The sequence below is a fragment of the Muntiacus reevesi genome, chromosome 3 (genome assembly GCF_963930625.1).
Source record: "Muntiacus reevesi chromosome 3, mMunRee1.1, whole genome shotgun sequence".
NCBI lineage: Eukaryota > Metazoa > Chordata > Mammalia > Artiodactyla > Cervidae > Muntiacus > Muntiacus reevesi.
The window spans coordinates 65222298-65247687 of NC_089251.1; the positions used below are offsets into that span (position 1 = coordinate 65222298).

A 25390-nucleotide genomic window follows, 5' to 3' on the forward strand; every position below is an offset into this window, starting at 1 on the left:
CCCAAACTCACTCTCTATTTTTTTTCCCCTTTGGTCATAACATTTACCAGTATCTAGCATAGATTTGTTTATTGTCTTCCTACACTAGAATGTGGGCTTCCCTTGTAGCTCAGTGGTGAAGAATCCACCTGCAATGCAGGAGACACGGGTTTGATCCCTGGTTCGGTAAGATCTCCTGGTGAAGGAAATGGCATCCTACTCCAGTACTCTTGCCTAGGAAATCCCATGGACAGAGGAACCTGGCGGGCTACAGTCGATGGAGTTGCAAAGAATTGGACACAACTGAGGGACTAAACAACAACACTAGAATGGAAGCGCCATGAAGAGAGGAATTTTTTTCTATTTATTCACTGAATAGAACAGTGTCTAGCACACAGTATACACTCAATGAGTGTTTGTTGAATGACTGAATAAATACAAGAAATGACTCCTGTGATTTCAATTTTTTCCAGTTAGATCTTCTTTATAAGATAGTAAGCTCTTTTAACATATGGTGTCAAAGTGATTTCTATATAGTTCTCATTCTCTTAATATTAATTAATAACTTGCTCATAAATTCTTTTAGGCCAGTAACACATGACTTTGTTCACCTGGTCCCCACAGCCTTACACACCTTTCAAACCAAACTTCCACTCAGGGATCCTCTAACATCAGGTCCAAAAGTTACCGGTGTGAAGCCGCCTCTGACCTGAGATAGAGATGTTATTTTCTCTGGGCTCAAAATGCATTTTGTGCACATTAGTCACAGCAATTAATGTGCTCTATTGCTACATATATATTGCACGCATCTCTTTCATGGGGTCGCGAAGAGTCGGACACGACTAAGCGACTGAACTGAACTGAACTGTGCCCAGTCACTAAGTCATTTCAGACTCTTCTGTGACCCCCATGGACTGTAGTCGATCAGGCTTCTCTCTTCCTGGGGTTTTCCCGGGCAAAAATACTAGAGTGGGTTGCCATTTCTTTCTCCACAGGATCTTCCCCACCCAGGAATCGAACCTGCATCCCGTCTCCTGCAATTCTTTACCCCTGCGCCACCTAGGAAATCGCCAACATATATAACTACTTAAATTCAAGTGTATTTTCTTAGGTTCTCTTTAGATTAAAAGAAAACCCTATGTAGCCAGATTTTGAAAGGAGAATATATTTTTCATCAGGAGCCTACTCTGTGTAAGCATGTCATGTGTCAGTTCGTATGCTGGGTGTACGCATAAGATTTGGTCAAAAGAGAAGCACGTTTTGGCAACACCATTGGTAAGGAATGACTACAACTCCCAAGATGCGCCGCAGGGTAAAACGTGTCGAACTCGCTTGATTTTCACCCTTCAGACTGAAGGGCTGTCAAGAGCTGGCGGCACAACAAGCTGAAACTGTCTTTAAAAACGAACAAAAAGAATCTACCAAGAACGAACAGCGACTGACAAACAATACAGCGCATGGCTCGTATCTACCGCGCAGTGTCTGACAATTAATGTGATGTGTGACAACCGAGGTGAAGGTCCAGAGAACTGCTCCCTCACTTACTCAGTGCGGAAGACCTCCCGAGAGAGAACGCTAGAAATGCCAGCAGGAGACACTCAAAGATATGGAAACAGTGCTCTTAGATGTGTTAGCAAGGCAGTTCGCCGCCACTTGCCTAAACTTATCTGAAGACTTATGTTCCGAGGTTACCAACGCAGGAAGGACACTGTATTCAAGAAGCGGAAAGTATGCCAGCCACCAAAACCCTGACGGTAAAACGCCTGAACGAGAAATAAGTTGTCAGTGCACTTTTGAACGATGTTATAATCTCCTGGAGATCCACAGAAAAATTCCTGAGGCGATGCTTACTGTAGCAGAGTCCTTAGCGAGTTTTAGTGGGTTTCGGGTCGCATTAAAGGGCTAACGTCTTCACAAAAAGAGGTTTAAACTATTTTTCTCTCACAGGCTGAAAGGGCGAGCTTCCATTATGGCGCGCGAGCACATTTCCTTCCCTTCTGCTCAGGGTGAGTCCCGTCCAAGGATGCGTACCTCCCAAGCTTGCTTCGTTTTTTTCCACAGAGCTGGATCCCACGGCTCCTCACACGCCGGGCGCAGCCCCAAACAAACCGCACGAAGCCGAAACCACAACTCCGCCCTCGCCGCCAGTCCAGAAAAGAGTCTCGCGGCGCTAGCGGAGACCCGGAGCTCGCGAGAACCGCCCACCTAGCCTAGAGCCCACGCCTGCAGGCGGAGCCGAGAGAGGAGGAAGTCGCACTTAGACCCACCCACCTCGCTCCACTACCCCGCCTCGCGAGAATACTGAGCACGGCCGACCAGGGTAGCGCGTGCAGAAACGGAGGCGTCACACGTTGGACTCGTCGGCCGCCGTAGCCCCTGCTAGGACAGCCCGTGCGAACCTGCTGGAGGAGGAAGAGAAAGGCAGAGAGAATCGGGTTACAAGATGGCGGGTCTTTAGTAGTTACCGCGGCGGCGGCGGCGGCGGCGGCTGGAGAGCGAGCGAGCTCTGGGGGGTAAAGGGTGGGGAGGGTGGGTGCGTTCGGGGGTGAAGTGAGAAGTAACTGGGAATCTGGGCGGCAAGGTCTCAGTGGCTCCTGTTGCCCTTTCCCGCGGCTGAACCTGGGAGCCATGGTGAACTCGGGCCTCTCCGGAGCCGCCGCCGCCGCCGCTGCTGCCGCCACCGCCGTTACCGTCTCTCAAGAGTGAGGGGCGTAAAGGAGGTGAGCCAGGAGGCGGCGGCTGGAACGGTGGGGACAGCAGTCACCATGTCGGATACGCGGCGGCGAGTGAAGGTCTATACCCTGAACGAAGACCGGCAATGGGACGACCGAGGCACCGGGCACGTCTCCTCTACTTATGTGGAGGAGCTCAAGGGGATGTCGCTGCTGGTTCGGGCAGAGTCCGACGGTAAGGTTATTGGAACCGTAGGATAGGGGACAATGCCTCCGGTTTGGGCACAGCCTGGGGTTTAGGCCCTGAGCCGAGTACTGTTACTGCCAGCCGCTTGGAACAGCGCCTTGCTTTTGTGTCTTCACTTCAGTAAGGTAAAAACAAACTACTTTGTCGGGATTTACCCTCAGTCGGACGCCGAGCCTCTGTTTCTCCTCTTGCCAGCCTTATTAAATAAACACGAGCTCTTCCTCTGCAGTCTGGCCTCTTACCGAAGCGGGGAGAGTGTGGGAGGGAAGGGAGGAAGTAATGAAAAACAATTTAGTGCTCTCCTTCTGACCCTCCCCGCCCCCCTTTATTTCTTACACATTATATTTCTGGTACAAAAAATTTAGTGAAACTTTACTTTCTTTTTTTTAAAACTGATTTTACCAACAAGCTCCAGTTGCTACAGTCGACAGGTGCTGGGGAAAACCAAAAGACGCCTTTTTCCTGGGGTTATTGCAGATTGTTGCCACGATACATGCAGTCACAAGCACATACGTCTTCAGTCTGGGATCCCTCCAGGCTATCTTTGTAGAGGGTGCTGTGAACAAGTGAATACTTTACAACTTAAACAAGTTAGGACAGTAGACCAGACTGTAAACTTGTATTCCTTGATTTATTGTACGAGTCTTATGTGAAATATTTTTAAATGATAAAATGTACAGCCTTAATGAAAACACCTTCCTCACTGTAATCTGATCGCTGGGTTTGAGCAGCTGATAACGTGCAGATAAAAGAATAAGAGTCTTCGGTTTATTTTCGACACATCTTGTACTCTTGCACTTTTTTTTTTTAAGTAATCATAGACATTTATTTTTACATGAGGTGGCCTTTTGTTCTTAAAGAGAAAAGGATAAATGCAGTTCTGTAATTTGTGTGCAAAGTATTTAGATCCCTGTTGTGGTACTTTGTAATTTATTTGTTAAACTGGAAACGCAATAAAAATAACTTTATTAAAAAGAATTTGGTTTCAGGTGGTCATTTAGACCTTAAAATTTTTCCTTTCAATAAAACTATAAGTCATCTAGTCTCTGAATATTCTTGGTCTGAATGCTGGTCTTAGATGGATTTTTTTCCCTTAAGAGTATTATGGGGATAGAAGGATACATTCTCATGCAAAGTACAGATCTTGAGAGAAAAATGTAAACTGGAATAAATTTGTTTACTTCAGATGTCTTGCTGGGGGAAAAAAAAAAGTTGTTTTTTTAATGTGTATTCTGATGTTTTATTCAGGGTTTTATGAATTGAAACTTATAAATATTATTTTTTTAACTTTCAGGATCACTACTCTTGGAATCAAAGATAAATCCAAATACTGCATATCAAAAACAGCAGGCAAGTAGTTGTTTATCTTTAATTTGAAAGACCTCATCTGTGATCAAGGAAGTATTAATCAGACAAAGAATGGGAAAGCTTTCCTGACAAGAAAAAAAACATTTGTTTGGTAAACAAAGTTACATACTCTATGTATTTTCCTTGCAGATTAAAAGTTTCAAACTGAAAAGTGAAAGCTTTTGTACTGGCAGTAATTTACTATCTTTGAATTGAGCCACTGTTAGTTTTTAGTAGAATACAATGTGTTCATTAGTCTGCAGCTAGCCAGGTATCTTCTATACACTGTACACTAAGCTTTTTATTCTCAATCACAGTTAAAGGAAATGGCATAAAAGAAAATTCATAGGGTACTCTTTAAAGCAGGGAAAGCCTGTGTGTGGTGTGAAAGTAGATCCTTTGACTCATACAGAGGTAAAGCTTTGGAAGTAGAAGCACTAACATCCTGTTCTTTAATTGTTGTATATTTTTAATATAATAACCAATGGATATTTTATGGAAGTGTACACTGCTTATTATGTAATGTTTTCTGTTAATATTTATTGTCCTATCTGGAGAAAGAAAATCTGTGTTGTGTATTAGTGTGCCTAATTATCTAATCTGGAAATGGCAGCAGTGATTCAACCTTTCCTTTATTCTGTGAATGTTTTCTTTTTTATTATGAAAAATTTCAAAATTGAAAAGTACAGAGAATAATATAATGAGCGTCTGTGTAACCCCTCCAAATTTAACAATGTTAACATTTTACCATATCTGTTTCAAATCTTTTTGTAGTGTTGAACATTGTGGATAGAATTAAAACTCTCCTTGTACCCATTTCATTCTATCCATTCTCCATCCTCCCTGTGGGTAACCACTATTCTGAAAGTGATGTGTATTATTTCTGTACATGGTTTTATACCTTTTCTGCATATGTATGTATCCATAAATAATCTGTAGTCTTTTGTTTGTTTTAAACTTTGCACAGTTGATCTTCTATTCTTACATGTACTCTGCAGCTTTCATTATTCACCCAGCGCTATTTTGAAGAAATGTTGATGTTAACAATGCAGATCTAGTTGGACTTTTTTTAAAAACACTGTATGAAATACACCTGTTGTTAGAAATTTGGATTATTACTAATTTTTAGTGTGTTTGATGTGTCAAGTGAATATGGCAGAGATTTTTGGAGAAAAAGATAATTTTCCAGTGTATTTTATGTGTGTGTGCAGTGTGTAAAGTGAATATGGCAGAGGTTTTTAAAGGAAAAAATAAATAACTTGAAGGAAAAGATCATTATATTTATATCATCAGTGCCTGCTCTGTTCAAGATCAGTGAAAATTTTGATGCTCAGAAACAAATACTTTACAGTTGGAGAAATGAAATTATATGTCTATTGCACAGTGCATTGTTAGTAAAAGTCTTACTGTTAAACAATTATTTTGTGTATACAACATATTCTTAATCAGTAATTTGAAATACTTTTGAATTTTTAATATTCAAGTAATAGGTTTTTTTTCTGCTTATAAAATACGATATGTTTTTTTGATAGAGAATCAAACATTTGTTCTGTGTTGAACCCTGAAGATACTTCAGGTCAGCTGTTCAGATGGTTATTCCCCGTCTTTATGCCGACGTGCACCAGATAGCCACTTTGAGTTTGTTTCTTTGTTTGTTTGCTTCGTGGGGAAATACATACTAATATTTTGTGATCATTTTCTTTTCCACCTGCATAAATATAAAATTCTCAGGAACTGTTTTCTTAAATATGACTCCCGACAAATTAGTTATATTACGGAGTTTTCTCAAATTGTATACGAAATCCTTTAGTTGTTTTAACTGGAAAGATCCCCTTATGGTGGAGGTCTGTGTATAAAATAGTCCATCATCATTAGTTCCGAATTACACAGTGGTTCTGTGAATATTTTTAGAAACTTTGGGACATAATTTTGTGAGTCCTGTTACTCTGCTAAAAAATTTAAATAATGCAGGAGAGAGATCTTAAAAAAAAATTTTTTTAATGCCTTTATGGGAGTAGTTTCTGTAATTAATCACACTTAAATAATATACAATTAGGACTTTTTAAAAAATATTTTCCCTCATTGAAAATTTAATAATTTTACTAAATAACATTAAAGTACTAATAATTTAGTACTTTTACTAATAAAGCTTACGAACTCTTCAGCAGTAAGAATACTCTGGAAAAGCTTTGTTTATAAGACTGAAAAACCTATGTAGGTGGGGGTCAGTTGTTTAATTATCTTTATATTTGTTTAAATTAACTATACTTTTCTAATAGAAATCAAAGAACTATATGAGGGTTATGTTACGTATGCTTGTTTCACCAGATCTTGTTTTGTTTGCCTTTTTACCAGGTTACACAAATTGGGATTTCCAAGCACATTAATATTTTTCTGTGTTCATTAGAATTATCTTTTTTTTTTTTTAATGTTATCATTTGAGTATTCAATAAATTAGCCTAGAAAATTGTGTGCTTGCTAAGTTGCTTCAGTCGTGTCCGACTCTCTGCAACCCCATGGACTGTAGCCTGCCCGGCTTCTCTGTCCATTGGATTCTCCAGGCAAGAATACTGGAGTGGGTTGCTGTGCCCTCCTCCAGGGAATCTTCCTGACCCAGGGATCGAACCCATGTCTCTTAACATCTCCTGCGTTGGCAGGCGGGCTCTTTACCTCTACCACCACGTGGGAAGCCCCTTGTTTCCAAAATTTATATGAAATAATATTGATCACTAGTGGGAATTTTTGGTATTTTTGTTTTTGGCTATGCTTTGTGGCATGTGGGATCTTAGTTCTCTGACCAGGGATCAAACCCATGCTCCCTGTGTTAGAAGTGTGGATTTTAACCACGAGACCACCAGGGAAGTCCTCCATTAGTAGATTTTTTAATTAAAAGAGAAATACCTTCAGTGAGTTAATGAGACATTCATAGTTATAGGATATTTTGCTACATTAAAGTACATTGATTAAATACAAAAAGGAATATTTAATATTCTTCTTTTAACATTACAGTTCTAAAATGAGCTAAGTACTGAATTATGGGCTCAAAATGAGTTAGAATGAGTTGAGTTTAATGTCAAAAGACTCAATAAGAAATCACTGATTCATGTCACTTTCTTTACTTACTATGGGCAATAGTGAAGTAATTAATGGGAAGAAGATATACTTAACCTTAAGTAGCACATAAACTTGTAAAGTGTTTAAACACATTAGAAGGAAATGACAATGATTATACAGCGTGACACAGAATATAGTGCCTGATACCTGTGTCAAAATTATAAGTTCTTTAGAATCAGTTTCACTTGATCTTGACTAAATCCGAAGCAGATTTATAGGGTGTATACTTTGTATATAGAACATAGTTTTGTGTTAATTGGGTTTAGGAGAGATGTATAAAGAAGTCTTCGCGCTGGGTCTTGCTGGGAGACAAGACACAACAAGTGAAACAATTACAGAATTAAATAAAATAGCTAATAAAATGCTTTAACCCAGTCCTCCTTGAGAGCCCATGAAAGCATTTCACAGATAAGGCAACTAAGGTACAGAAAGTTTAAGTTTTTTAACTGAGGTTATACAGCAGGTATGCACCAACAAAATACTATGAAAAGTAAGTTTATTCCAGAAACTTAAGCGGTAGAAAATAAGAGGAAGGAGAGACTGATTTGAGCCAGAATCATTGAGAAAATCTTCACTCCTTGGTGGTGTCTGCTGAAGGAACTGTGATAGGGAAGGAAAGAGTACACCTGACACAAAAGGTATTACTAAGCTCTTTGCAACAGAGGTTTCTTATTTGAGAGCTTGGTTTGCTAAACAAAAGGGAGTCATTATAGGTTCTTGAGTAGGAGCCTAACATGAAAGTAACACTGTTTAGGAACCCAGTGTGGCGATGTTATGAATATTGGATTGGGGTTAAGGAGGGAAACAGAAGATCTTTAGGTAGCAAGACCTTTGCAGTAATTAAGATCAAGAAAATGAAAGTCTGTTTAAGTGTAGTAAGTGAATTGGAAAAGAAGAAACAGAACTTCAGTATATTTTCAAGAAAGTGCTGGAAAATTTGAGTAATGATTAAATATGGAAGAGAACTGATTCACATTTTTGTACGGCAGAAATCAACACAACATTTTAAAGTGATTATCCTCCAATTAAAAAATTTTTACCACAAAAAAAAAATATTTTTTTTTTAAAGGGAATCAAAGGTTACTAGTAGTGTTGAGTTTTGGGGCCGTGAAAATGATGGTTCTTTCCAGAAACTGGAAAGTTGAGAAGAAAGCAGGTTTACATTTTTCATATGTTTATGTGCTTTTTTTTTTTAATGTTTTTTATTTTGAATAGGTAATACATTCATGTTGTTAAAAATAAGAAAGTATCTGTGACGTCTCTCCTACTCGATTCTGTCCACACAGTTTCGTTTACTAGAGGCCACCAGTGTTACCAGTTTCTTGTATATCTTGCTAGAGGTTTTATGCACATGTAAACAAATACGCATGCAATCATCTACATAAAATTCTCCCTTTTATTGGCATAAGTGGTAGCAAACTGCATTTTGTTCTGTGCCTTATTTTCATTTAGGCTCTGACGTGAGTAAAATGAATAGGTCTGAAAATTGAACACCTGAGACTAGAGAGAGAGTGAGAGTTTGGTGTAGGAGATTCTGATTAGCGAATCATTGAATGTTATTTTTAGCTACAAGAGAAGATTGCCTTTGAGAGAGTAGGTATAGAGAAAAGAACAGAGCTTAAGGCTAAGTCTTGCTAAACTGTCTACATTTACTCATTCATCCAATAATACTTGTCTGAGAGCTATTTGTGGTTTGGTTACTGTCAGTAATTTGGATTTTTAAAGTGCGGTTGAAAACTCTTGAGTTTTCAGCATAGAAATGACATGATCCAAAATAGTAACATCAGTCTGTAGAACTGAAGACAAGCAATAAATTGGAGACTGGTTGAGAGAGCACAGCAGAGTCTAGTAGGCTAGAGAGAACGGTGAATCCAGTTAGGGTAATGGAGCAGAGATGGGAAGAGGAGGGTTGGTTAGATGTGAGATACATGTGAAGATAGAATTGACAGGGCATCCTGCAGGATTAGATGTTTGGTAATCAGGAATAAGGAAGATACAGTGAAGAAGAAAGAATAAACAACTGGAAAGAATAGAGCATCAGGAAAATACGTTGTCTTCAAACCAAGGGAAAATATAACTGGTAAGGAAAGAAGGGCCAATCAGGCATCAGATGCTGTTTCATATTGTTTCAAGAGAAAGACTGAGAATATTCTACATTTTGGTTAGAAGAATGTCCACTGAAATGAAGATAGAAATGAAAATAATCTTATTGTATCTATCTCTGAATTGACAAAATAATCCAATAAAATTGAGGATGTTGAGGTTTAGCCTAAGAACCATTATGAGGAATGGACTAATGAGTATGTGAGAGGGAAAGAGGTTGATAATATTTTGAATGCTGCATTAAAATAGCTGCATGAATTTGTAATGAGTAGAATCCAGTCTGCACTTTGAACTGTCAATCAAGTGCATAAGTAGAGGACATGAATGATTAGGTACGAAACATGAGGCAGAGTGATCGGGTAGTGGTCTCGAATGGAAACAAGGAGGAATCTGGATATCATATGGAGAGGTCTTTCTTATTTAGGGTCCTTTTTATTTCTTTTATTTCCTTTCTTCACTGGTGGCTCAAAGAAGCTGCTGGCAATGCCAGATATACGGGTTCAATCCCTGGTTTGGGAAGATCCTCTGGAGAAGGAAATGGCAACCCACTCCAGTATTCTTCCCTGGAGAATTCGGTGGACAGAGGAGCCTGGCAGGCCCCCGTCCCTGGGGTCACAGAGAGTCGGACACAACTGAGCAACTTTTCACTTCACTTGTTTCTTATAATGCCACAGGAGAAACAGTTGGGAAGCAAGTTTATTTTGCCGTGTTTTAGAATTTGTTCACGTTTCTCGTGGGGCATAGTGATAGAGACTTGGGTTTAGAGTTTCATAGATACTCTTTAACTGTTTTTAATACCATTATTTCTACCTTTTTGATTTTGAGCAAATTTTCTCTGAACCTCAATTTTTAAATGGAGATACTACCTGACTCATGTAATAGTTTTGAATTAATATATGAAAATTGCTTTAGCACAGTAAGCACACATAAGCACAGTAAGATAACTGTATTCATGGTCATCTTATAATAATCCTTATGTAGGCTGCATTTTCCTCTTTTCCAGTAAAGAGACAATCAAAAAAGTTAAATACTTTACTGAAAGTCATCAAAATAGTGGACAGTGAAACTGTGGGTGGTGCTGCCAGGTCCTCGATCTAGTTCAGGGCTATTCCCATTGTACCCAAATATATCAGATTTTGAGACAAGAAGACACTACTACTGTAAGGAGTGTCATCATGTCTGTCTTGGACTGTATGTTATACCATACTGTATGTAATACTATGCATAGATTTAAAAATCTGTCTCAGAAAGCATTTAGGCCAACTATTGTTACAAACAGCAGGGGCTTCCCAGGTGACTCAGTGGTTAAGAATCCACCAGCCATAGCAAGGATGCAGGTTCAATCCCTGGGTCAGGAAGATCCCCTGGAGAAGGAAATGGCAACCCACTCCAGTATTTTTGCCTGGAAATCCTGCACAGAGGAGCCAGACTACAGTCCATGGAGTCACAAAAGAGTTGGACAGGAATTAGTGACTAAACAACAACAGAGAGTTACATGCTGCATTTTCTGGTTAATCTCACTGATTTCAGGCTTCACATTGATTTTGAACCTGTAAGTTGAATTCTGTAAATCTAATAATCTGTTTTCCTTTTTAAGAAAAAATTAATACTCCTTTTCAAAACCTTTGACTCCTCCTGTATCGGTTTTGTCAAAGTCATTGGGAGCAAAGATAGGGTTAGTCTGGCAAGCAGTAGGATCTCAAATATTTTATGAGTAGATTTTATTCATGTTAATGAAGTGAATCAGTACCAAGGAAGAGAACTGAAACACAATTCATTGGTTTGTTAGACCCTTTAAAAATGTGTCACGGATTTCTTGGCGAATATATAAAAATTGGAGACCCTTTCCCCAAAAAAGATGTTATGTATCAGGTTTTAGATAAACTTTTAAAGTGTCTGTAGACTCTGGATTAAGAACCTCTGATTTAAACAGTATTTGGCTCAAGAATGTGTTTTTAATATATAAGATTGAAAATAATTATTTCTCATAATAAAACTACATTGTGAAAACCTGATTTAGTAGAGCCTAAATTGTCAGGTTTCTCTCACTCATGTCTTACTCCCATGCTGGGTTTGAACATAATCACCTTTATTTTTTCTTCTTTCTTTTTACACAATCAAACCAGATGTAATTTTAAAGCTCATTTTAAATCTGACTTCCATAGGGATATAGTGGTGATGAAGTGTTTTAGTTAATAGAGGAAAACTATGCTTTCCTTGATTTAAACAGAGACATTAATAACATCCCAAAGATACGTGTGCCACACACTGATTAGGGAAACAATGAAAGATTACAAAGGACAGTAATTGAAAACAAACTTTGCTATGAAAAATTGGGCTTGACTCAATTTAGGCTTTTTGGTATGTAAGAAACTGTGCCATTTCACACTTCATTCTGGTATATTCTTGTGCCAGCTTTTTATATATGTTCCCTTATCTAGCAACTTTGACCCTTGGAATAAACAGTTCTAAACAGTCCTTAACGGGTACCTTTTAACTGAGACAGTAAGATATGGAGGAGAGAGAGAAGGAAAAATGGATTTTGTCATTTGACTGAATAACAACAACATAGCGATGGAAGGTGTCTACTCTGACAGAATTTCCCTTTTCTCTATTAACCAGCTCGTGATATACTTAGGTCATGTTCTCAAATTTGACTTATCCAAAGAATTACCTGAGATCCTTGTTAAAAATAAGGATTCTTGGACTTACTCCAGACCTGTATCCAGGGGAGAAGCATGGGAATCTATATTTTTTACCGTTTCCTGAGGTCAGTCCCCTTTGCATTGAAAACAATTCTGGATATAAATCCTATTTAGTTTCTGGGATTTTGATTGGCTTATGGATAAGAGCTTACTGTTAAGGATGGGAAAGAAAGAAGAAAAGAAAATGGCTAAGAAGAAAGATACTGCATCATTTTAATTCAGACTTTGCTGCTTGCTTGGACTTTTCTCGGAAGATAGATTGGAACCAAAATGGAAGGGGCGTTGAATACCTGGATAAAGAAAGGGTTTTGAATTTCATTCATTTTGCTATACTAGTGATCTCCAAAATGGAATGCACAGTATGAATCATTGGAGAAGAAACCTGTTTATCAAAAGTTGAATTTTGCTAATATTTAATGAAGTCACATGGTGAAGAATCAAAAATAAGCATGGTATTCTGAAGAAGGGGATTCCCTGGTAGCTCAACTTCTAAAGAATCCACCAGGAGACTGGTTCAATTCCTGGGTTAGGAAGATCCGCTGGAGAAAGGATAGGCTATACCCACTCCAGTATTCTTTGGCTTCCCTGGTGGCTCAGCTGGTAAAGAATCCGCCTGCAGTGCAGGAGACCTGGGTTTGATCCCTGGGCTGAGAAGATCTCCTGGAGAAGGGAAAGGCTACCCACTCCAGTATTCTGGCCTGGAGAATGGGTTCGCAGAGTCAGACATGATTGAGCAATTTTCACTTTTCTGAGAGAAGAGTAACATTTCCATGAAGACTGTTCCCCACCTATTATGAGTTGCTATAGTCTGTATATGCAGGTAAATATTTACAGTTATTTTTCAACTAACATAATCCTAACATGTGCATGTGCCTTAAAATGGGTTGAAGACAGTAACGACAGTGCAAGTGAACAAGATAGTAGTCAAACTGATTTACACTCTTAGTGTCTGTCTGTTGGCCAAGTGACAAAGCCAAAACAATGATTAAAATAGATAGTATAAAAAGTTGTCCCTCCCCCCCAAATTCAGAATTACTAAAAGGATGGCATTAAATATGGATTTGTATCTCCTGTCATTTGTGGATATACTATGCCCTAACTATATTGGGTCTTAACATTCTTAGTAATAATAATATGGAGCCATTACAGTTTAAATATTTTTAAAATATGGCTTATCTTTTTAAGCTTTATATAAGCCTTTTAATTTCTCTTTTAGTATGAAATTAATGTTTTATAAAGTATGTATGGTTCCACTAATATTCCTTAAATAATATGTAAGTAATTTGAGGCACACAGTTTTTAAAAGTTTGGAGATCACTATTTCTGAAGCTGTTTTTCTGTTGAGTTCTAAGAAACTCAGGAACAGAGGAAAGAACATGGACCCTCTGCAGGTGCCCTAGTGCTTTAACCAGAATAGCTTTGTTTTTATCATTTTTTTAAATGGAGATTCTTAGTAAAATTTTGATTATAAAACGAGCTCTCTTGATTTTTTAAAAATGAAATCTTTTGAAATCAAACCTCTTCTGTACATAATGGGAGCAACTAAAGGTTTTTAAATCAGAGTGGCCTGCTTAAATAAAGGGGCTTTCCAGGTGGTGCTAACAGTAAAGAACTCTTGTGCCAGTGCAGGAGACAAAAGAGACATGGGTTCAATCCCTGGGTCGGGAAGATCCTTTGGAGGAGGCATGGCAACCCACTCCAGTGTTCTTGCCTGGAGAATCCTATGGACAGAGGAACCTGGTGGGCTATAGGTCCCGTGGACAGAGGAGCCTGGTGGGCAAAGAGTCGGACATGGCTGAAGCAACTTAGCACACAAGCACAATGGAAAATAATCCCTTCCAAGAAGCACAGCCAATAAGAAGACAGAAAACATTTTCAGTGTTCTTTTTACCTGGTTATACAACAAATAAGTGTTAATCTGAGTCCTAGATTAATTAAAAGACATTTTTTACTTTCTCGTAAGAGCTACCAAAGTAGTGAAATGTTTTCATTTTGAAAATTTTGTCTTTATTAATTTGGGGCTCACTTTTAGTTTTATATTTTTTAATATCAGGCTATAATATTTATAAATACTGGTTAACTGAATAATTAATAAATATGTTTTCATAAATTATAGTTTTGATAATTGGAATAAGCTCAAGTTGCATTTTTTTGAAATTCCAAGTTTTAGCCATATTAAACTTCCATTATTATGTATCCTTCAAAAGCCCATTTCATTTAGGTTCTCATAATGATTTTAGTGTTTATACTTGTGTTTTAATTTAAAACCAAACTTTAGTTTTTAATAAGGGAGTTGACAGTTTTTCCCTGAAATCATAACCTTTGGAAAAGATATAATTAAAGACATCTGAATGTGTATACTATACTTTGGCCAAGAGTGCTAGACTTTTGATTAAACGTTACCTTGGTCACATGAGCCTGCTAACATCTTAATACATTTTGTGTCAGAAAATTGCTCACTGACACTTTCAGTGTCAAAGCTGTGATTTCTTTGCCAGTATAATACTAAAGTTACAAAGGATAACAAAATTCAGTTATATGGTATCGGTTGAGTGACCATTAATTGCACTTTTCTGAGGGCGTCGCTTTGCTGTTTCCTGTCCACTTGATTTTTATTTATACTTTGTAGTTATTCTGGTGTGATGACACAGAAATCTTTATTTTTAAACAGGATACATTAATTGTTTGGTCAGAAGCTGAAAACTATGATCTGGCACTAAGTTTCCAGGAAAAAGCTGGCTGTGATGAAATCTGGGAAAAAATTTGTCAGGTAAGGTTATTTTAATAATATTCAACTTGCATGCATTCTTGATTTTTTTTTTTTTCATTTTATCTAAAAGAGGTATGTTAGAATGTGGAGAGATAAAACAGAAAACAAACATATAAGAAGGCTGACTGCCCATGTGGCTGACTACTTTCCAGCGCTCCCAGATGTTGAACTGATACTGTGTGACCCAAGATCTCCACCATAAATCTTAGAGTTAGCCACACATGCATGCGCATGATACATCTGGCATAGCACAAGGCCCCCAGGTAAACAAAACCAGTCCTAATAGGATATTCAGAGTGCTTAGGGCTTACATCTCGGGAATTAGACAAGGTCCACACCTTTCTTGAGGCAACAGAAGTCCTTTACTGCAAAGATCACCCTTTGGCCCTTGGCTGAGACTTTTACAGCAAAATGATCATATTTGCCTTAGCATCTGCATTTAGTGTAGCATATATGTGACAGAGCAGTAGTATCAGTATGAATATGCCTAACATTTGGAGAGCCAGTCTGGGCTAGGGATAGATGTAAAGAAAAAACTATTCTGTCCTATAAAGCCATTATTTACTTTTTTGCACTATTTTGACTGATCATTTCCCTCCTCCATCTACTGTAATTTGTTTTAATACCTTATGGTTGACTCTTATAGAACTCTTTAGTATAGAGATTAGCTGATGGTTAACAGCTAGTAAGTCCATTTATTCTTCATGTCAGTCATTTTCTATTGACATTACATGCTAAGGAGCTTTACTTCAATTTTCCAATACATTTGATCACCAATATCAGTATTATCATAAGACTTATGTACTTAAGGTAGTTGGATCAACAGTAGCAGTGCTGTACCATGTGTGGTAGCAGATATAATCTGAAAAGTAAAAGTCCAAGTGGATACGGGCATATTACTGTTGGGTTGGCCAAGTTATTTCTGTTTTTTCCAGAAGATGTTACAGAAAGAAAATGCTTCTTTGGCCAAACCAGTAGAATCCCACTCAGTCATTAATTAGTCAAGTTCATCATACTGTATGGCAGTGTCTCCCAGAGTGGTGTCAGTTCTGTCTGGTTGACCTACAGACTTCCATTCAACTTTTTTGAGTCCCAGTACCAGTGGTAGACTTGGTAAATATATAGCTTCAGCCTTCCAGGACATCTGTTATAATTGAGCTAAGAGAATACCATCTCTTACTCTGAGCTTTTTTTAAGGCATCCATGTTAATACTTGATTTCTCTCATTACATTACCTATTTATTCATTACTTTGCCCTCTGTTATCATTTCTCCTCCCTATTTGTCATTGATTTTTACCCAAACTTTTCCACCTTTGAAAGGAATGTTATGTTTGGCCACTCTGCTGGTCTCCCAAGGTTAATTTTTTACTACACAACTCAGTACTATACTTTTAAGATCTATCCGTGTTTCTGAGTATACTTTTAGTTTATTGCTCCCAGCTGCTGTGTTGTATTCTACAGAACCATACATTATGTTTTAGTTCTGGGAGGTCATTCCTGACTTTGAAAGAACAATTTCGATAAAAAACCCATTTCTTGATCGTTTCTTAACTCCTTATAATGAGAAAATAGAATTCCTCTCTGAAAAAGATTGATAGCTCAAGGAGCACTAAGTATCTTAAGGGTAATGATAAATGATAGAACAGAAGGAATCATTAGGAAGAAAGAAATTATAAAAACTCAGAGCTCAGATAATTGATAATATATTGAGCTCTTGGAAAGCATGGTCAGAAGTACATATGAACTTTTAACCTTAGAAAATGGTAGGGATATTTTCTTTGAAACAGATGAAGGAAGTAAATGAAGATATAAGTTGTGAGATGGAAAAGAAGAATGTTGGATGGAAAAGAAGAATGTCTGAAAACTCAGACAAATGTTGGAGGAAGGTGAATACTCAGTGGGCTCTTGGAGAGAAAGATCTCCTTTGTGAGACTTAAAGGAGAAATAGTGTTTGACAGATGAAAAGGAAAACAATTTAAAGCAGTAACTATAAGGCACTGATGACTGTGATTGGTGTGTGGGAAATATAAATTTTCATTGAGAATCCTATTGATAATGTGGACTTACCATGAACCTTTTCAGCATAAAGTTGACTGACTTTAAGAATGTTAAGGACAGTTTATGTTGCAATAACAAAATCATGAAATTTCAGTGGCTTATCACAGCAAAAGCTTGGTTTTTTTTTCCTTAATGCTGTTTGACCAATATTGGAGAGGAAGGAACTTTGCTTAGCAGAGTCACTTGGGGACCCAAGTTGATAAGAGAATTCACTTTAATATTTCCAAAGTTATTGCAAAGTGGGAAAGAAAAGTGACGAATCAGAGGCACTGGTTTTTAAAGTCTCTTTCCAAAAGTTACACATGGCACTTTTGTTCACATTTTATTGGCCAAAGCAAGTCACATAGCTCCGTGTAACTTCACTGACTCAATGAACTCATGTGCCACAAGAGACAGAACCAGAAATACCTGGTGGACAGCCCTGTGTGTGTTAGTCACTCAGTCATGTCTGACCCTGCAAACCCATGGATTGTAGCCCACCAGGCTCTTCTGTGCATGGGATTCTCCAGGCAGGAATACTGGAGTGGGTTGCCATTTCCTTCTCCAGGGGATCTTCCTGACCCAGGGACCGAACCCAGGTCTCCTGCATTGCAGGCAGATGCTTTACCACCTGTCCTACCAGGGAAGCCCGGTGGACAGCACTATTGACATCAAGTAGACACTTGGGTTTGTGTGCAACTGACAGGTCAGAGTTATGTTTAGAAGAGAAGTGAGGAGGCTTTTCAGGGTTAATACTAGATAACAAAGAAATGAACTCGCTATAACCAAGTTAATGGTTCCAGAGCTGTGCGTTTATTCTTAAACTTATACAAACCATGTTCATTTGAAGTATAAGTTAACTCCTCTTTTTTGTTCTTTGTAACCTCTGTTTCTTCTTCCTTCCCCTCAAGCTTCGTCTCTCTTTTCCCTGATTACTATTAGAGTCTTCTGGCCTTAACCATTACCCTAATACCAGATATCTATCTTCTGTCATATTTTTCCAGAGTAGTAGGCCCACGGGCTTCCCACATGGTTCAATTATTTAGAATCCGCTTGCCAAGAAGGAGACGCAGGTTCAGTCACTGGGTCATGAAGATCCCTTGAAGAAGGAAATGGCAACCCACTCCAATATTGTTGCCTGGAAAATCCCATGGACAGAGGAGCTTGGCGGACTACAGTCCATGGGGGTCGCAAAAGAGACAGACATGACTTAGTAACTAAACAACAACAGTAGACCCACAGGTTTAGTTGTCAGCTGGATATTCAAACACCTCAAACTCAAATCAGTTTGTTAAAGACGCCATGATCTTCCTAATGACAAGTTTAAAACTGTAGGGTCATTGCGATTCCTTTTCTTTTTTGTAGCTATTCCTCATCTGCCCCATCATCACAATCCAAATTCAGTTGTTCATTTAGCCTTTGGAATAACAACCTATTTTACCTATATTTTCAAATTTATCTCATGTAGCTGATGCCAGGTCAACTCTCTAAAGTGCTGCACTTTCACTTCCTTGAACAATACAGATGTTTTAGCTTGACTTTCCATGATCAGGTTTCATTCACTCTGCATTTCCAGTTTTGCTGTTTGCCATGTGCATGTCCTGTACTTTGACTTCTCTGGCTCTGTGCTCTTTCCCCTTGCACTTTGAGTACCTTTTTCTCCCTCTGAATCTTACATGTCTTTGAAGGTCTACTTAAAATCTCAAACGCTGTGGCTTTTATGATCCCTTCCTTATATTCTTTGCTCACCCCCACCCCAAGAGCTGGAAGGAATTTTCCTTCCTCTGAGTTTCCAAGACATTTTATCTGAACCGTTCTTATGACCTTGTTGCTTATAGTATCTCTTAAATTTATGTGTCATCCTCCCTAGGCCCAGATATTCTCTTGAAAACTCAGATGTAAAGGAAATACTGTCATTCCTCTAGGGAAAAAAATACACAGGCCTTATTATATCCGTCTGCTTTTTTCGCTTTAAGTTCTTGGATCTTTTTTCATGTGTTGCTTTGGTGAATTTGAAGATTTGTGGAACTTTGTTTAGGATATTCAGGATGTTTTAAGGTAGAGAATAGAGGATTATTGCATGATTTGATTAGGAATTAGAAAAATTTATGAAAAGTCAAATTCTAAACTTCTTCTTTTAGAGTAATTCATTAGAAAATTTGTTAGCCTTGCTTTTCTTCAATCATAAAGCAGTCAACCTGAATCATACAGCAGTTCTTTATTCATTATGGTGTAATTTTTATCTAGATGTTAGTACCTTTGGAGGTTTTATCACAGATGTTAAATGAATGCCAGTTTTTAAAATAATAGATTTTTTTTATTTATCTGTTTCTTAGTTTCAGACTCAGAGCAAAAGCAAATGTTTTTCCAAAAGTATTTTGAGGAAATCTTATTTTGTTATTCTTGAATAGACAAGGAGTTGGGTTTTAATTTGGTTTGAACTCAATAGTGTCCTTGTTAAGCCAGTGAGGTGGTGCTTTGTTATACATAATAATTTGGGGGACTGAGAAAAGAGTTAATTTCTGCAAGCTCACTCCACATTATCTGAAACATTCAGGTTATTAGGTATCAGAATTAACCTCAAGTTATAAGTTGGGAAATTTAGAAGTGAAATCATCTGCAGTCAGTAACTGAAGACTCAAATAACTGACTGTAAGCTAGTAGTATTTCCCCCTCTACACTTTACTTTTAATTAACAATTAGGATTAATTAGTTAGGATTAATTCCTTAAAAGGTATGTTTACTTAAATTCAGTGGTGAGTGATTTGGTTTCCGAAATTTTGAATTCTTTTGTATTTTAAGGTAACCAGCTGTACCTGTATATTTTTAGGTTCAAGGTAAGGATCCATCAGTGGAAGTCACACAGGACCTTATTGATGAATCAGAAGAAGAACGATTTGAAGAAATGCCTGAAACCAGTCATCTGATTGACCTACCCACATGTGAACTCAATAAACTTGAAGAGATTGCTGACTTAGTTACCTCAGTTCTCTCCTCACCTATCCGTAGGGAAAAGCTGGCTCTGGCCTTGGAAAATGAAGGCTATATTAAAAAACTACTGCAGCTATTCCAAGCTTGTGAGAACCTGGAAAACACTGAAGGCTTACACCATTTGTATGAAATTATTAGAGGAATCTTATTCCTAAATAAGGCAACTCTGTTTGAGGTTATGTTTTCTGATGAGTGTATCATGGATGTCGTGGGATGTCTTGAATATGACCCTGCTTTGGCTCAGCCAAAAAGGCACCGAGAATTCTTGACCAAAACTGCAAAGTTTAAGGAAGTTATACCAATAACAGACTCTGAACTAAGGCAAAAAATACATCAGACTTACAGGGTACAGTACATTCAGGACATCATTTTGCCTACACCATCAGTTTTTGAAGAGAATTTTCTTTCTACTCTTACGTCTTTTATTTTCTTCAACAAAGTTGAAATAGTCAGCATGTTGCAGGTAAGTAAACTAAGATGTTCTTAACAATTCTGTTTTCAAATATGTAGTCACCCTAATAGTTAAGCTGGTGTTTGTTCCTTCTTTTTGAAATATTTATTTTGTTTACTTTAAATGTACTATCAAATATAGAAAACAGGGCTTTATCTCATAGTTTTCTGAAGAATCATTTCTTAATGTGATCTTTTATATTTCTGAATCTCCTGTCATGCAGCTGGGTTGTTTTTTTTTTAACTTTTCATTTTTTGCATTTAAAACATTGTCGTACAGTATATGTGACATAAAATTCAGAATTTTAATAATTTTTAAGTGTACAGTTCATAGCAATGAGTACATTGACAGTGCTATGCAGCCATTACCACTGTCCATTTCCTGAACTTTTTCATCTTAAACAGAAGCAGCTTATTTTTTAAAATGCCTTTTATGCCATTTTGTGAGACCTAATTATTATTGTGGGTATGTGTGAGTGTGTGTGCTTAAAGCTTCCCAAATAATTCAGATATGCAGCCAGGACTGAGACTGACTGATTTTATTCTGTTTCCTTGAATTGTATAACAAGTTTTGTACCTCTAATGGTGAACGAGCCCTGGGTTTGGCATTTTGGTTTTGTGCGTGTGCCCATTTTTACATCATTGCAGAGAAAAAAGTTTGATTTCAGACTTTATAGGAGCAGCTCCTCTTTTCCCTTTAGTTTTGTTACCTAAAGTAGACATGCACAGTTTGACTTAGATAATTATGATTTATTAAAAGCTCTTAAAGTGAAATGGTAAAGAAAAACTGAAATGATCTAAGGAAACTAGTTTAATTATTAATACTTAAAGAAGCAGGAATTTAGGCGGAGATTTCCCAGCTGTATTTATGATAGGCTTTAAGCTGTCAATCAGTAGCTCCCTTAATATATTTATCAGAGCAGAGTGCTTTTGTAGAATATTATCAAGAGTAACAGGGGCTTCCCTGGTGGTCCAGTGGGTAAAACTCTGTACTCCTAACGTAGGAGACCCGAATTCGATCCCTGGTTGGGGAGCTAGATCCCACAAGTCACAATTAAGAGTGCTCATGCCACAGCTAAGACCCAGCGCAGCCAAATAAAGAAAAAAAAAAATTTTTTTTTTAAAGAGTAATAGAGATTAGGGGGAAAAGATGCTAGGAATCAGAAAGCATTCTCCTAGCAGACTGTAGTACTTGAAATTGCTTCTCTAATCCTTTTGGAGTTTTAGCTGTCAGCACACAAATAATGAATCCTATAAGAATTTAAATGAGAAATTGCATTTATCAAAGAACTGGAACTATTTTCCAATGAAAACATTCTAAAAATAGTTAAAAATCTTTAGACAGGAAAGAAGAATTTAATCTGGGAGCAATGCAGGAAGAGAAAAATTTATAAGAGGTGTTAAGTTGAGATAAATGTGTACTTATTCACTAAAATCTAAAATATTGAGACAGATAAATGATTTGAAGCGTATGTGATTTATACAGTTAAATTCTCTCAGAAGGTGGATGATTCAGACCTCCATACGTAAGATCTGAAGGGAATCAACAAAATAACAAAAGGAACACTTCTGAGTCAATGAAAGGGGTTATTTGTCAATGATGTGTCTTTGAGTAGCACCAAAGGATATTTATTGGGAGAGCATATTATATTTTCCATAGTCATACCTAGTGCTTTTCATTCATTTTTTCATATATGCTCTACCTTGTTTCAGAAAGGCTTTAAGGGATTGATACCTCTTCATGGGGGATTCACGGTAAGAAAAGGGGCAGGTATATTAGCTAGTGGTAAAGAACCTGCCAGCAGGTGCAGGAGACATAAAAGACCCAGGTTCAATCCCTGAGTCTGAAGATCCCCTGGAGGAGGGCATGGCAGACCACTTCAGTTTTGTTGCCTGGAGAATTCAATGGACAAAGGAGTCTGGCAGGCCCCGGTTCATGCAGTCACAAGGAGTCAAACACACTGTGAAGTGACTTGTACGCAACATACTAGCTATATCCTTAATATGTCATGGTTTGATTTTTACTATCAACCATGCAGTTACCACTGTTGCAGATATTTTTAGGTTATGTTCTTTTAATTAAAATTACTTGAATTATATTTCATAAAAGTGAATTTTAAAGATTACTAAAGCTTAAAGCATAACTTTCAGCAGATTTTGATGAAAATTTTCTCTAAAGTGAATTTCAATATTCATGTCAATTTTTTCCTTTGTAATTTAATTGTTCGTACTTATTCTAGAAAATTGGAAAATACAGATGAACAAAGAAGAAAATCACTCAAAATCCATTACCAAAAGATAATCACTGTTAGCATTTATAATCTTACTGCTACCAGATTTCAGTGTTCTTTATTGCTGAATTTGTAACTCCCATTATTCTAATCCACTATGGACTAATAATGAAATCTTCAAACTTGTTTGAATTATGTTTAAATTAAGTATAAATAAACAAACCCTGAACAGGAGCTAGAACTCAGTTAAGGTAAATAGAGTTTTCATGCATGCCCTTTAGAACATCAAATTTTTGTTTTTCAAAGAGTTCTTTAGCGGTTTCTGATTAAATGTAAATGAGGTAGTAATATATGTCTAGCTAATATTGAAAGGTATTGTCAAGTTTTGAACCTTATAACATGAATATACTGGAATTTTAAGTTTGTAATGAAACTGCTAGTAGGTTTTCATCTACTTTTATTGTAATTTGTAAAATCAGATAAGTGAGTACAACTTTATACTTTTGTTAATATTTCATATAATATTTCTTCTCATGTAGGAAGATGAAAAATTTTTGTCTGAAGTTTTTGCACAATTAACAGATGAGGCCACAGATGATGATAAACGACGTGAATTGGTAAGTTATTGAAATTCACACCCTTAAAGAGCACTTACTTTTTGGCATACATAGCTTTTAAAATTGAGCTTGTTAATTTAAGAGGAAGATGTTTATAATTAGTATGAAAGGAACAGGTGACCCTTGAGCAACACACTTTTGAACTATACGAGTCCATCTAGACACAGATTTTCTTTTCAATAGTAAATACTACAGTACTACACGGTCCAAGGTTGGATGTGGAGCAATAGATATGGAGGGCCTGCTATAAAGTTACATGCAGGTGTTTGACTTGGTGGAGAGTGGGTTCCCCAACCCCTGTATTGTCAAGGGTCAACTATATTTAAACTATACTATACAATGATTATTCTCAAAATTTCTAAAACTTATTATTTTATTTATCTTAGAAGCTTTTAGAGATATTTAGTTTTTCCCCCCAGTGAGGGAATATGTGCCTTATAAATTATAAAGTCAGGCATATGGATTGTGTTAGGACAGAACTACGAATTCATATATTTTTGTGGTTGTAGAAACATTATTGGGATGCTTTTTTTTTTTTTTTTTAACAGATAGGGAGAATCCTGGCAGAAACCAACACAATATTGTAAAGCACTTATCCTTTAATTAAAAATAAATCAATTTTAAAAATAAAAAGGGAGAATCCTTCTTGAATAATGAATGATAAATAATTTGGCTCTTAGAGATGCTTTTATTTCAAATGTGTTGATAGTTAGGTTTTTGAGATATAAACCATGCTTAGGGGAAAGAGAATGGTGACTGCTGTTTACCAACAGTTTACCATTTTTTTAAACTTTATAGTAAGATGCTAAAGAAGTCCTGAAAGAAAATTAGGGGTTTCCTGGTGTAACGGGATAATTTTATAAATGAGAAAACTAAATATGCTATTAATAAACAACTACACCAAAGATGAATTGACTGATTTGAAGTCAGGATATCCTGGCTTCTCATAACCTAAAGAACATAGAAACCATGCTATAAAAAATGGTAACTGGGTTTTCAGGTCCTTGAGAAGGTTTAATTCCACACTGGTAATTCACATTACAGTTTGCCCCAAGATTTCTTTTAATGTGTGTCGGCTTCTCACTGTACTTTCTAACATTACAGGTTAATTTTTTCAAGGAATTTTGTGCGTTTTCTCAGACATTACAACCTCAAAACAGAGACGCGTTTTTCAAAACTCTGGCAAAGTTGGGGATTCTTCCTGCTCTTGAAATTGTAATGGTAATTATATAGTTTCATTTCATGTTTTTGAAAAAATTGCAAATTTGTAATAGTTTTATATTGTGGATGGGAAGTAATTTATTATAGTAATGCATGCTGAATGTTTTAATTTAAGTTGTAATTCACTTGGTAGTGAGTCATCTTCAGATTTTTATTAACTTAAATTTATAGTATTAATGTGTGATTCATATACTATGACTTCAAGTGAGTAACAATCCCGCATGTTTTTACAAGACTATTATCTCTTCTATAACAAAGTTAAGTCTGTTTCATAGAAACTAATAAAGTTCCTTTCCTTTTTAGACCAGTGAGTAGGGGGAGGGAAGATGACCAAGGGGGCTTGTGCTGCAATATGGGGTAGAGGGAGTGATTTTCACACTTCTGTTTATATGAACTATCCAATGGCATTTATTGTATGAGAAATTAACAAGATTTTTAAGTATTAACTCATTCAATAATAACCCATTATAGTTAACATAAATAACTTTTATGAACATATAATTTTTCCAAAACAAAAAAATTTTGGTGAGACAAGTGGCATTGTTTCACCTTTTTGGCCAGTTTCTTTGATGTCTGGCTTAATAGAAGATAGGTAGATTCTCATAGCAGCTTCTGCATTTAATCTGTTACAATATAAAACCTTATAGCCTCTGGAAAACTCCACTAGACTTCTGAGAGACTGGGAGTGAAAAAGGCCAGTAATGCCTTAATACAATAGTTCTACTCTAGTGCATTTTCCAAAAAGGTGTTATAACCCCCTTTTGGAGTCGTTAGACCCCTCCCCAGGATTCCCTGGGCCACACTTTGAGAATTGCAAATTTAGGGAATGTTTTCAGAAAAACCTGGAGATTTCTAACTTATGAATCATATGTCCTTTAGGTACTACTTAATGGGGAGAAATCATT

At 37.1% G+C, this 25390-nt stretch overlaps 1 protein-coding gene across 2 annotated transcripts in view; it reads left to right on the top strand.

Moving 5' to 3' along the window:
- The first annotated feature begins 2537 nt into the window (after positions 1 to 2537).
- Positions 2538 to 25390, top strand: part of PPP4R3B (protein phosphatase 4 regulatory subunit 3B) — a 51390-nt gene continuing 28537 nt past the window's right edge. For both annotated transcript variants that reach the window (XM_065929248.1, XM_065929249.1), the window contains exons 1-6: positions 2538 to 2886; positions 4193 to 4248; positions 14839 to 14937; positions 19806 to 20429; positions 23187 to 23264; positions 24369 to 24485. In XM_065929248.1, the coding sequence (XP_065785320.1) occupies positions 2745 to 2886; positions 4193 to 4248; positions 14839 to 14937; positions 19806 to 20429; positions 23187 to 23264; positions 24369 to 24485 (1116 nt within the window). In that variant the 5' untranslated portion in view covers positions 2538 to 2744. The remainder of the gene's footprint in view (positions 2887 to 4192; positions 4249 to 14838; positions 14938 to 19805; positions 20430 to 23186; positions 23265 to 24368; positions 24486 to 25390) is intronic.